The sequence below is a fragment of the Callorhinus ursinus genome, unplaced genomic scaffold, assembly GCF_003265705.2.
Source record: "Callorhinus ursinus isolate GAN/ISIS: 27379988/994484 unplaced genomic scaffold, GSC_fseal_2.0 scaffold12, whole genome shotgun sequence".
NCBI classification, from domain to species: Eukaryota; Metazoa; Chordata; class Mammalia; order Carnivora; family Otariidae; genus Callorhinus; species Callorhinus ursinus.
This window is the reverse complement of record NW_027397074.1, coordinates 75,460,681-75,474,863: the sequence shown is the minus strand read 5'-3', so window position 1 is coordinate 75,474,863 and position 14,183 is coordinate 75,460,681. Positions and strand designations below refer to the sequence as shown.

The window sequence follows — 14,183 nt, the reverse complement described above, 5'->3', positions numbered from 1 at the left end:
TGTAATTGCAGAAGCAATTTTTGGCATAGATGTGAAATAGCCCATCAAATAGAGGGGACAATTAAAGACATTTGAGATAGTTTATTGGTGGTATTACTGTTTAAATACTTTTAGAATTACCAGTAGAAAATCAAGCGAGGAGTAAAGATAGTCTTAACATTTTGATTGACTTTGTATAAAAAGAATGCAAACATTTGAATAATTTGGGTTTCTATATTTGATCAGAAAGTAGGTTTAGTTCATTTGATTAGAAAATAGAGACGCTTTCTTCTTATTAAAGTGGCCAAACCATGCATGGTTGAACTGTTGCTTGCATATCAGAAAGTGCAATCTTTTGGAACAGGATTTGGAGACGTAACAGAATTGGCAATTTAATTTTCAGCAGGAGTCTTGCCCAGAACTTTAATAATTATTGCATTATGACAGTGCTTGAGCAAGTACATTGAAAATATTCCCATCTAATAATGTATAGCCATGTTGACAATGATTATGGTTATCAGGCGGCAAAGTTAGGTCTCACTTTGCCAGCTATATGAATTAGATTGTCATTTTTTTGGACATGAACGATATTAAGCACCTCAAACATTTAGCCTGAGATTGGATGCTTAAATTTTACTGCCTCGCTGAAATTACTCACTCAGAGGAGTTGAACCTTACGCTACAAGGTCAGGGAAATACAATTATGATTCTTGAGGAAGCAGTATTTAAATTTGATTTAAAATTTACTATTTTCACTGAATATACAGAGACATGCAGATCAGCATATTTCCAAGGATTATGAATGTTTCATGATTCATATGGAGAATGATCAGATTTCTTTAAAAAGATGTTTCAGTGGCTTGCTAAATTTCATCATCACCATCACTGCAAAGGACACACTGTCAGTCTTAGGTCTAGGTACTGAGACTCAAACATTTGAGAAACTCTCACGGTCCAAGGTTCTCTGTCTATAAACTTTTTTTCCATTTTGAACCTCTGCATGGCATCTACCCTTCGTTCAAGATTTAAGTGTACCTGCCTCTGGAACACTTTTGATCATTCCCTGTATGTGTGACTCTCACTTCATCTGATATAGGCATCTTTGTATGGCACATACAAAAGGATGTTATTCTTTGATTTTCAAATTTATCTCCACTCTAAACTCATGCAGGCAAAAGACCATATCTTCTTCTTTTTTTTTTTTCTCCCCAAGGGACCCTGAGCAAACAGCCTGAGGCACAGAGGTTTATTTTCCATACTCTTGTATACTTTCTACAGCGATATAGATCTATAATGGTTTACAGCAGGGGCGTAGTTAAGGCACATTCCTCCATGTATACAGGAGTAGTCAAGCTCGTAAGAATCTTTGAAACAATTTACAGGACAAGCTAACAAAGAGGGGAGTGCACTGTGTGCTGTTTACAAACAGCTGGCTTCCTATCTACTAAACATCTTCTGCGTACTTTGGAACGTGTGTGGTCAGTTCTAAGGGCATTTCACTCTGATCCTTTGGGTTATTTTTAACCCTGCAATCTCGAGTTTTTCTCAGAGATCTCGGAGTCTGCACAAATGCACCACTGGTTGTTGTGGAGTTCTGTTTCCTACAGCTCCCCCTTTTTTTTCAAATTAGCCGCTGCCATAAGCACTCTGATGCAGGTTTTGGGCATTCATTTGTTTGAGGGTACAGTATACGGGATCCAGACCCCCTTACGGGCTTGGAGAAGGATGGAATCCATACTGTGCAGAGGCGCATGTCACCACCGCCAACATAGCCAGGAACAAATGTTCAGGGCTTTTGGTAGATCTGGTCGTCGTCTCCAGGACTCGCTCCACCCTCTGAGTGAGGGTCTTCAGTTGCCCCCAAATTGAGGGTGTTGCTGGGGGCAAGTTTCATTTTTAAGGTCTCTTCAAGGAGAGTGTTGCCATCTCTCAGACAGGGGATTGGGTGGTCAATCCCTGCAGTGGCTGAAAGACCTCTTCTGTTTTATCACCGCTCCTGGGCCGGACTTGCCAAAGAGGTATCCAAATTGCTCGACTGGATCCATCACCTTCTGTAGGGTTCCTATCGCTGGCCGATCACTCCTCGATGGGGGCTTCAGGTTCCTGTTCGGGCGCCACTTGTCGACCTCTGAGAGTCAGGGACCTGGGGCGGCGAAGGAACTGAGCAACACCATATCTTCTTATATTCCCTTTGCCAAGTCCATGGCTATCTCAATAAGTGTAAGTTACAGTAATGGAGAGTGTAATCAGAGGATAGGCCCCATATATAATATAAAAGGTAACAATAGAAAGGAATATATAGTAGGGCTAAGATTAGTTGTATAGGCAGTAAATAATATAGGAATTTGGCAGGGAAAACCTATCAGGGGAAATTTTCCAGAAAGGGTAAGAGGGAGCTGAGAGATAAAGGAGGAGTGTGAAATATGTAGAAAAGAAGTAAAGTGGGTGAGGGCATTTCAGACAGCAAAGTATAGAGGGACAAATGAGCTTGTGATAAAGATGGGATGACCAATTAATACATAATGAAAGAGTTTTGCAATGGTGTTAGAAACATGGATAATGTTTGTAAAACTATTTGTCCTTAATGGGAGATGATGTTGGAAGATAAGATTTTTTTTGGATATATACAATTTGAATTGAAGGTGGCATTGTTACTTGTAGGCATAGATTTTGGGATTGTTTATGTATATATAACTGAAGTCTTAAGATTAGGTACATACCTAATGCAGAGGAATGTGGAAAATGTGAGTTTTGTGCAGTTCAAATTGCTTATTGATTTTTATAAACATAGAGTTGAACTTGTATTTATGAATATCTCTTCTAATATGCCAGACCAATGACAGACAAAAGTAGAGTTTAGGGTCCTATTCTGATGGCACAGATGTTATTGTGTTGTACATAAAAATAGGATTAATATATTAACTCAATGGAATGGAAGTTATCCAGAACCTTATTATCATCATCATAACTGGATTATATCTAGAGCCAAATCACTTAGGTGATTTAGATGATGAGATTTGGGAAGTTTGTGTTAAGAAGATTTAGGTGAGATTTTTGGGTTTTGAGTTGATGCCATAATGGGGATGAGACCTTTGGGGACCTTGGAAGGAATGAATGTTTTTCATATGGGAAAGATGTGAATCATAGGGGTCAGATGGTGGGCAGTGGTAGGTAGAATTTTGGCCTTTATGACCTTTGCTATTGGTGTGATTCTTGTTGGTTAGGTTATTTTACATGGCAAAAAAGACTTTTTTTAGTGTTATTGAGGTCAATAATTAGCTGACCTTATACAGGAAGATGATTCTGGGTTATCTGAGTGGGCCCAATGTGATACCATGAGCCCTTCAAAGCGTAAGTGGAAAGTTAAATAGGAAGTCAAAGAGATGTGGCAGAAGGGGAGTCAGATAGATTTGAAGTGTGAAAAGCACTTGATGTGCCCCTGCTGGCTTTGACAGTGGAGGGCATCCCAAGCCAAGGACTCCAGGAGGGCTCGAGAAGTTGAGAATGAACCCTAGCCAACAGCCAGCAAGGAAAAGAACTTCACTTCTCCAATTGCAAGGAAATAGATTTTGCCAACTATCTGAATAAACTTTGAAGTGAATCCTTTTTTTTTTTTAAAGATTTTATTTATTTATTTAGAGAGCATGTGTGAGTGGGGGTGGGGCAAAGGAAGATGGGGAGAGAGAGAATCTCAAGCAGACCCTGCTGAGTGTGGAGCCCAATACAGGGCTTGATCTCATGACCCTGAGATCACGCCCTGAGAGGAAATCAAGGGTTGGAAGCTTAACCAACTGAGCCCACCCAGGCACCTGTGAAAGTGAATCCTTTTTAGAGCCCCCAGAGAAGAGTCCTGCAGGCTGACAGCTTGATTTTGGCCTTGGAAGACCCTAAGTAGAGGACTCAGGAGAGCCCAGTCCAGATTTTGGCCTAGGGGATAAGAAAATAAATGGATGTTTTAAGCTGCCACGTTTTCAGGAATAGAAAACAAATACAATTAATGTTGGTGTCCAATCAGATTATAAATAGGCTAATGGCTTAGACATACACAGTGAGCATTTAGATTTCACTTGGTTATACCCTGTCTTTGTGGAAGAGGAAGATGGGCAATGGAGGAACTGTAACAGTAAGCCATGGATGCTTCCACTATTGGGATCTTGGGATAATTTGAGTATTATGGGCATTCCTTGAGAATGGCCTTTCATAGTTGACCTCATACCAATTAACAGATACAACTTCCTTAGGGAACAAGAATGCTTAAACTTTCTTACTGGTCCTTTCCCAATTCTGTAAGCCCCCTTTTCTTGATATAGTTGGGGACCACGTTCCTTGGACCTCCTCAAAGACCTGTCAGTTTTGGGGGGAGCAAGATGGCGGAGGAGTCGGAGACCTGGATTTCGACTGGTCTCAGGAATTCAGCTGGATAGGGATCAAACCATTCTGAACACCTACGAACTCAACAGGAGATGGAAGAAAAGAATAGCAACAACTCTCTGAACAGAAAAGCAACCACTTTCTGGAAGGTTTTTTCTGATTTGTTTACAGTATATTTTCTGGGGACATTGTTACCCTGTTAGCATTTTGTTCTCTCATTCATCTATTCTCCTCTGGACAAAATGACAAGATGGAAAAAAATCACCTCAACAAAAAGAACAACAGGTAGTACCGACTGCCAGGGACCTACTCAATATGGACATTAATACAATGTCGGACCTAGAGTTCAGAATGATGATCTTAAAGATACTAGTTGGGCTTGAAAAAAGCATGGAAGTTATTAGAGAAACCCTTTCTGGAGAAATAAAAGAACTAAAATCTAACCAAGTCGAAATCAAAAAGGCTATTAATGAGGTGCAATCAAATATGGGGGCACTAACTGCTAGGATAAATGAGGCAGAAGAGAGAATCAGTGATATAGAAGACCAAATGATGGAAAGTAAAGAAGCTGAGAAAAAGAGAGATAAACAACTACTGGATCACGAGGGCAGAATTCGAGAGATAAGCGATACCATAAGATGAAACAACATTAGAATAATTGGGATCACAGAAGAAGAAGAAAGAGAGACAGGGGCAGAAGGTATATTGGGGCAAAATATAGCAGAGAACTTCCCTAATTTGGGGAAGGAAGTAGACATCAAAATCCAGGAGGCACAGAGAACCCCTCTCAAAATCAATAAAAATAGGCCAACACCCCGACATCTAATCGTAAAACTTATGAGTCTCAGAGACAAAGAGAAAATCCTGAAAGCAGCTCGGGAGAAGAGATATGTAACCTACAATGGTAGAAACATTAGATTGCCAACAGACCTATCCACAGAGACCTGGCAGGCCAGAAAGGACTGGCATGATATATTCAGAACACTAAACGAGAAAAATATGCAGCCAAGAATACTATATCCAGCTAGGCTGTCATTGAAAATAGAAGGAGAGATAAAAAGCTTCCAGGACAAACAAAAACTAAAGGAATTTGCAAACACAAAACCAACCCTACAAGAAATCTTGAAAGGGGTCCTCTAAGCAAAGAGAGGGCCTAAAACCAACATAGACCAGAAAGGAACTCAGACAATATACAGTAACAGTCACCTTACAGGCAATACAATAGCACTAAATTCATATAGTTCAATAGTTACCCTGAATGTAAATGGGCTAAATGCCCCAATCAAAAGACACGAGCTATCAGATTGGATTAAAAAACACGACCCATGGATATGCTGTCTGCAAGAGACTCATTTTAGACCCAAAGACACCCCCAGATTGAAAGTGAGGGGCTGGAAAACCATTTACCATGCTAATGGACACCAAAAGAAAGCTGGGCTGGCAATCCTTATATCAGACAAATTAGATTTTAAACCAAAGACTGCAATAAGAGATGAGGAAGGACACTATATCTACTTAAACGGCCTATCCAACAAGAAGATCTAACAATTGTAAATATCTATGCCCCTAACATAGGAGCAGCCAATTATATAAGGCAATTAATAACAAAAACAAAGAAACACATTGACAACAATACAATAATATTGGGGGACTTTAACACCCCCCTGACTGAAATGGACAGATCATCTAAGCAAAAGATCAACAAGGAAATAAAGACTTTAAATGACACACTGGACCAAATGGACTTCACAGACATATTCAGAACATTCCATCCCATAACAACGGAATACACGTTCTTCTCTAGTGCCCATGGAACATTCTCCAGAAAAGATCACATCCTAGGTCACAAATCAGGTCTCAACCGGTACCAAAGATTGGGATCATTCCCTGCATATTCTCAGACCACAATGCTTTGAAACTAGAACTCAGTCACAAGAGGAAAGTCAGAAAGAACTCAAATACATGGAGGCTAAAGAGCATCCTACTAAAGAATGAATGGGTCAACCAGGAAATTAAAGAAGAATTTAAAAAATTCATGGAAACCAATGAAAATGAAAACACAACAGTTCAAAATCTTTGGGATGCAGCAAAGGCAGTCCTAAGAGGAAAGTATATAGCAATACAAGCCTTTCTCAAGAAACAAGAAAGGTCTCAAATACACAACCTAACCCTACACCTAAAGGAGCTAGAGAAAAAACAGCAAATAAAGCCTAAACCCAGCAGGAGAAGAGAAATAATAAAAATCAGAGCAGAAATCAATGAAATAGAAACCAAAAAAACAGTAGAACAGATCAACGAAACTAGGAGCTGGTTCTTTGAAAGAATTAACAAGATTGATAAACCCCTGGCCAGACTGATCAAAAAGAAAAGAGAAATGACCCAAATCAACAAAATCCTGAACGAAAGAGGAGAGATCACAACCAACACCAAAGAAATACAAACAATTATAAGAACATATTATGAGCAACTCTATGCCAGCAAATTAGATCACCTGGAAGAAATGGATGCATTCCTAGAGATGTATCAACTACCAAAACTGAACCAGGAAGAAATAGAAAACCTGAACAGACCTATAACCACTAAGGAAATTGAAGCAGTCATCAAAAATCTCCCAACAAACAAAAGCCCAGGGCCAGATGGCTTCCCAGGGGAATTCCACCAAACATTTAAAGAAGAATTAATACTTATTCTTCTGAAACTGTTCCAAAAAATAGAAATGGAAGGAAAACTTCCAAACTCGTTTTATGAGACCACCATTTCCTTGATCCCCAACCAAAGACCCCATCAAAAAGGAGAATTACAGACCAATATCCTTGATGAACATGGATGGAAAAATTCTCACCAAAATACTAGCCAATAGGATCCAACAGTACATTGAAAGGATTATTCACCACGACAAAGTGGGATTTATCCCTGGGCTGCAAGGTTGGTTCAACATCTGCAAATCAATCAATGTGATACAATACAGTAATAAAAGAAAGAACAAGAACCATATGATCCTCTCAATAGATGCAGAAAAAGCATTTGACAAAGTACAGCATCCTTTCTTGATCAAAACTCTTCAGAGTATAGGGATAGAGGGTACATACCTCAATATCATAAAAGCCATCTATGAAAAACCCACAGCAAATATCATTCACAATGGGGAGAAACTGAGAGCTTTCCCCCTAAGGTCAGGAACGTGGCAGGGATGTGCACTATCACCACTGCTATTCAACATAGTATTAGAAGTCCGAGCCACAGCAATCAGACAACAACAACAACAACAAAAATAAAAGGCATCTGAATCAGCAAAGAAGTCAAACGCTCACTCTTTGCAGATGATATGATACTTTATGTGGAAAACCCAAAAGACTCCACCCCAAAACTGCTAGAACTCATACAGGAATTCAGTAAAGTGCAGGATATAAAATCAATACACAGAAATCAGTGGCATTCCTATACACCAACAACAACACAGAAGAGAGAGAAATTAAGGAGTCAATCCCATTTACAATCGCACCCTAAACCATAAGATACCTAGGAATAAATCTAACCAAAGAGGCAAAGACTCTGTACTCAGAAAACTATAAAATACTCATGAAAGAAATTGAGGAAGACACAAAGAAATGGGAAAACATTCCATGCTCATGGATTGGAAGAACAAATATTGTGAAGATGTTAGTGCTACCTAGAGCAATCTACACATTCAAAGCAAGCCCCATCAAAATACCATCCTCCACTTTTTTCAAAGAAATGGAACAAATAATCCTAAAACGTGTATGGAACCAGAAAAGACCCCGAATAGCCAGAGGAATGTTGAAAAAGAAGAGCAAAGCTGGCGGCATCACAATTCCGGACTTCCAGCTCTAGTACAAAGCTGTCATCATCAAGACAGTATGGTACTGGCACAAAAATAGACACGTAGATCAATGGAACAGCATAGAGAGCCCAGAAATGGACCCTCAACTCTATGGTCAACTCATCTTTGACAAAGCAGGAAAGAATGTCCAATGGAAAAAAGACAGTCTCTTCAACAAATGGTGTTGGGAAAATTGGACAGCCACATGCAGAAGAATGAAACTGGACCATTTCCTTACACCACACATAAAAATAGACTCAGAATGGGGGAAGACCTAAACGTGAGACAGGAGTCCATCAAAATCCTAAAGGAGAACACAGGCAGCAACCTCTTCGACCTCAGCCACAGCAACTTCTTCCTAGAAACATCGCCAAAGGCAAGGGAAGCAAGGGCAAAAATGAACTATTGGGACCTCAACAAGATAAAAAGCTTTTGCACAGCAAAAGAAACAGTCCACAAAACCAAAAGACAACTGACAGAATGGGAGAACATATTTGCAAATGACATATCAGATAAAGGGCTAGTATCCAAAATCTACAAAGAACTTCTTAAACTCAACACCCAAAGAACAAATGATCCAGTCAAGAAATGGGCAGAAGACATGAACAGACAGTTTCCCAAAGAAGACATCCAAATGGCCAACAGACACACGAAAAAGTGCTCCACATCGCTCGGCATCAGGGAAATCCAAATCAAAACCTCAATGAGATACCACCTCACACCAGTCAGAATGGCTAAAATTAACAAGTCAGGAAACGACAAACGTTGGCGGGGATGTGGAGAAAGGGGAATCCTCCTACACTGTTGGTGGGAACGCAAGCTGGTGCAGCCACTCTGGAAAACAGTATGGAGGTTCCTCAAACAGTTGAAAATAGCGCTACCATACGATCCAGCAATTGCACTACTGGGTATTTACCAGAAAGATACAAATGTAGGGATCCGAAGGGGTACATGCACCCCAATGTTTATAGCAGCAATGTCCACAATAGCCAAACTGTGGAAAGAGCCAAGATGTCCATCGACAGATGAATGGATAAAGAAGATGTGGTATATACACACAATGGAGTATTATGCAGACATCAAAGGGAATGAGATCTTGCTATTTGCAACGATGTGGATGGAACTAGAGGGTATTATGTTAAGTGAAATAAGTCAATCAGAGAAAGACATGTATCATATGGCTTCACTGATATGAGGAATTCTTAATCTCAGGAAAAAACTGAGGGTTGCTGGAGTGGTGGGGGGGTGGGAGGGTTGGGGTGGCTGGGTGATAGACATTGGGGAGGGTATGTGCTATGTTGAGCACTGTGAATTATGGAAAACTGTTGAATCACAGATCTGTACCTCTGAAACAAATAATGCAATATATGTTAAGAACAAAAAAAGAAGAAGATAGCAGGAGGGGACGAATGAAGGGGGGGAAATCAGAAGGGGAGACGAACCATGAGAGATGATGGACTCTGAAAAACAAACTGAGGGTTCTAGAGGGGAGGGGGGTGGGAGGATGGGTTAGCCTGGTGATGGGTATTGGGGAGGGCTCGTTCTGCATGGAGCACTGGGTGTTATGCACAAACAATGAATCATGGAACACTACATCAAAAACTAATGATGTGATGTCTGGTGATTAACATAACAATAAAAAATTAAAGAAAAAAGACCTGTCAGTTCTTATACATACACAAAGACATATTCAGCCACTCAACATTTTAAAAGCCAATAAGGAATGATTAAGTACTATTATTTGCAGACTGTCCCTTGCTTTCTTAGGGACTGGCGTCTGCTGGGAGTAGGGAAGCTCTAATACTACCCAACATCTCTCTCAGCTCCAGTCAACCTTTGTTTCTGAGGCTCTTTGGAGTAGGGTAGATATTAAAATGGAAAAAGTGTTTAATCATCAAGGCAGCCTTAATCAGGGAGTCAGGAGTATAATACCATTATAGTATTAGCAGAGATAACAGAATTTACCTCCATCTTTTCTGTTTTCAGGGCTAAGGAATATGTGTGACTCTCCTACATTGTTATCTTTCTGACACCTCTCTAAATGCTAGTGTCTTAATCTTGTTTAGTTTTATTAATTGAATTTTATCTAGTTAAATTACATCTGAAGTGACTGTTTTCATCAGCTGTGTCAGTAAAATCACCAAAAACTCAGTTTATTTATTTTATTCTACTCTTTTGGTTCTTACAAAACATTTTCGATCTCTTGAGAGAAAACTATTTCTTTAAAGGGGAAAAAAAAAAACAAAACCTTAGGCTCATAGGAAAACCCCTTAAGAATGTGAATCTTTTCCAAACCATAAAGTAATGTTCTAAAAAGTACATGTTAATAGTTGATGCATGATTCACTTGATAGCTACAGATGTTAGTGCCCTGAAAAAGTTCTATGCCAGAACTGTGGGTGCCATTTTCCACTTTTTTATTATAACTTGCCCAATAGCAAAATCTGACCTTCTTTCTTTCATTCTTTTTTAAATAGGGATTATGTACCCATGATAAATTGCATAGCAACAGAAATTCTAATTTTTCCTCTGGTTCCATAAAGCAAGAGTTAATGCAACTGAAAATGGTACCCAGCCAAATTTGGGTTAAGAAAGGTTAAAAAACAACAAACAAAAAATGTTACTTAGCAGCCAAATTTATCCTAAAGGCCCATACTGTAAAAATGGTGAATTTTGGGTCCATAAATGGGGACCAGGGAGATAGAGCACTAAGTACCACTTTTATCACCTTTTTTTTTTTTAGTCTAGCCTATAAATTAACATTTAACTTTTGTTTGATTTTGTTTCTAGGGTTCAGAGTACTTAATTCAATAGAACAGAGGGAATGTTTAAGGAGAGGTATGAGATACAGAAACTTAAATATGTAAAAACTCTCAAGTCAAATTACAACATACGACCTTATTTTTTTAAGTTTGCAAGCTTTCACCCAGTTTCCATGTTATGCGCTAATATTATATTCTAATAATCATGAAAATAATCTAACGATCCTAGGTCTAGGATTATTCCCTGAGATTGTGTAGCTCTTACTCTGCGGCATCTTAGTGAGGGAGCTCTTTGCTACTTTTCTTCATCTAGACAATTGTTGAGATTTGCCATTCAAACATAGGGCCAGGACTTGAACAGTTTCAGCTAGTCATCCAGCTGTCTGTCGAGAAACAATTTGAAGAGAGACCTTGCCCTAAGAGGGGATTAATGAGCATACGGGATAAAATAGCAGAAGGCAAAACATTGACGGTCCCATTGGAATGTCTTGGAATTCTATTAGGAAGAATGTAAGGAAGTAATTTTTCACTTAGGGATTTTATAATCCCTTATATTTGTGTGAACATTCTCTGATGCAGATTCTTGTTTAACCTTTTTTGTGGTCTTCAACCTATATAACAAACAGGACCATACTCAAACCATTTTTCACCCACAGCCTTTGCTGTCATATGCCCTGAGTCCATTTAGCACTTCACCTGCATATATGTATATTTATGTATCTCCAGTAAATCATTTTTAAAAAATTTTTTTATTGTTATGTTAATCACCATACATTACATCATTCGTTTTTGATGTAGTGTTCCATGATACATTGTTTGTGCATAACACCCAGTGCTCCAAACAGAATGTGCCCTCTTTAATACCCATCACCAGGCTAACACATCCCCCCACCCCCTCCCCTCTAGAACCCGCAGTTTATTTTTCAGAGTCCATCGTCTCTCATGGTTCGTCTCCCCCTCCGACTTAGTCCCCTTCATTCTTCCCCTCCTGCCATCTTCTTCTTCTTCTTTTTTTTTTCTTAACATATATTGCATTATTTGTTTCAGAAGTACAGATCCGTGATTCATCAGTCTTGTACAATTCACAGTGCTCACCGTAGCACATACACGCCCCAATGTCTATCACCCAGCCACCCCATCCCTCCCACCCCCCACCACTCCAGCAACCCTTAGTTTGTTTCCTGAGATTAAGAATTCCTCATATCAGTGAGGTCATATGATACATGTCTTTCTCTGATTGACTTATTTCACTCAGCATAACACCCTCCAGTTCCATCCACGTCGTTGCAAATGGCAAGATCTCATTCCTTTTGATGGCTGCATAATATTCTATTGTGTATATATACCACATCTTCTTTATCCATTCATCAGTCAGTGGACATCTTGGCTCTTTCCACAGTTTGGCTATTGTGGACATTGCTGCTATAAACATTGGGGTGCACGTACCCCTTCGGATCCCTACCTTTGTATCTTTGTGGTAAATACCCAGTAGTGCAATTGCTAGATCGTATGGTAGCTCTATTTTCAACTGTTTGAGGAACCTCCATACTGTTTTCCAGAGTGGTTGCACCAGCTTGCATTCCCACCAACAGTGTAGGAGGGTTCCCCTTTCTCCACATCCCCGCCAACATCTGTCGTTCCCTGACTTGTTAATTTTAGCCATTCTGACGGGTGTGAGGTGGTATCTCATTGAGGTTTTGATTTGGATTTCCCTGATGCCGAGTGATGTTGAGCACTTTTTCATGTGTCTGTTGGCCATTTGAATTTCTACCAAAAGACAACCGACAGAATGGGAGAAAATATTTGCAAATGACATATCAGATAAAGGGCTAGTATCCAAAATCTATAAAGAACTTATCAGACTCAACACCCAAAGAACAAATAATCCAATAAATCAATTTTTTAAGGCCTGTTACCAACAAAAGCACAGATAGTAGTTAGGAGGTTTGGTAAAATGTGAAAGCAAATTCTCTATTAATTTTTATCCAAATTTCCCATATTTAATTACATTTGGAAGCTCCATATATAGTTTACAGGAGATGTGCCCGATGGAGGTCAAAGCAGATAATCACCCCTCATCACCCTCCTTTGTCCTGTCACCTTTGCCTTGGATCCCTGCCAGCCCTCTATTCTGAATAGAGTCCAGAGTGTCTCAACTTTTAATGTTAATCACCTGGAGAGCTTGTTAAATCATGATTCCTAGACACCACCCCCTAAACATTATAATTCAGCAGGTCTGGAATAGAGCTAATAATTTGCATTTCTAACAAACTTCCAGTTGATGCTGATGCTGCCATTTTGGGGCTACACTTTTGTAGCACTGGACAACTATACCAACTGGCCTGTAACTAAGGGAAAGATGATAATAAGGCTGTTGACTCTATTGGATCTGTGGGATGGGGAGGGAGGGGGAAGAGTGTTAATGGAAGTCACTACCTTTAATGAGGTCTCCATAACAAAACTACCTGTTTCCTTTCACAGAAGCAAATCCTGAGAAATTCAACAGTCGTTTTCGAAATAAAATGTTCTATGCAGGAGTAAGTATATGTTCTATTTTATAATTATTATGTATTATTTAATACTAATTAAATACTAATTACTCAGTGGTAATAAGGATACTAACTATATGAAAAATCATTATCCATCTCAGATGTTTCTAAATATTTCTATGTATGATTACAGTTTAATGTCTTGGTTTACAATTAAGAGGTATTTAAGTTGGTAGAAAGGGAGCTGGTGTTCATCATCTTTGAACTTTAAAGCTTTAAGGCTTCCTGTCGTACGGAGGGGATGGTATTCAAGGAGTGATAAGAGAAACATCAAAGGCAATCTAGAGAATGGGGGAGTTAGGCAGACTGAAAGATGTATGGAAAGTCTTGGGTAAGAATGTGGTTTGTACAGGAGTACATACGCATCAGTGTTTGGAGGAGAAATTGGCAGAGGATGGGCAGTTTCTTGTGGAAGCATATATGTGAGTAAAGGAGGTGTTTTTTTCCTTCTCCTTAGGGACATCCCTGGGGATGAATGGCTATTAAAAGGGGGGAGGTATGTAGAAAGGCCTCCAAATTACTGATTTAAAAAAAGTGTAGTTTAAATTTAGACCACTGGATAGAGAGAACTGAAATAAAAGGGGAGAGGTGAAGCAAGACATTCTTAGTGGCAAGTTAAAGATGATATCAGCACCCCATGGTCAAGTAGGAGGTCAGGAAAGGTCATCAGAATAAATCTTCC

The 14,183-nt window shown here is 39.4% G+C and overlaps 1 protein-coding gene across 11 annotated transcripts in view; it reads left to right on the top strand.

Annotated features, from left to right (window-relative positions):
• DGKI (diacylglycerol kinase iota) overlaps positions 1 to 14,183 on the top strand; it is a 453,062-nt gene that overhangs the window by 254,633 nt on the left and 184,246 nt on the right. For all 11 annotated transcript variants that reach the window (XM_073899243.1, XM_073899251.1, XM_025854834.2 and 8 more), the window contains one exon: positions 13,434 to 13,489. In XM_073899243.1, coding sequence (XP_073755344.1) covers positions 13,434 to 13,489 — 56 coding nt within the window. The remainder of the gene's footprint in view (positions 1 to 13,433; positions 13,490 to 14,183) is intronic.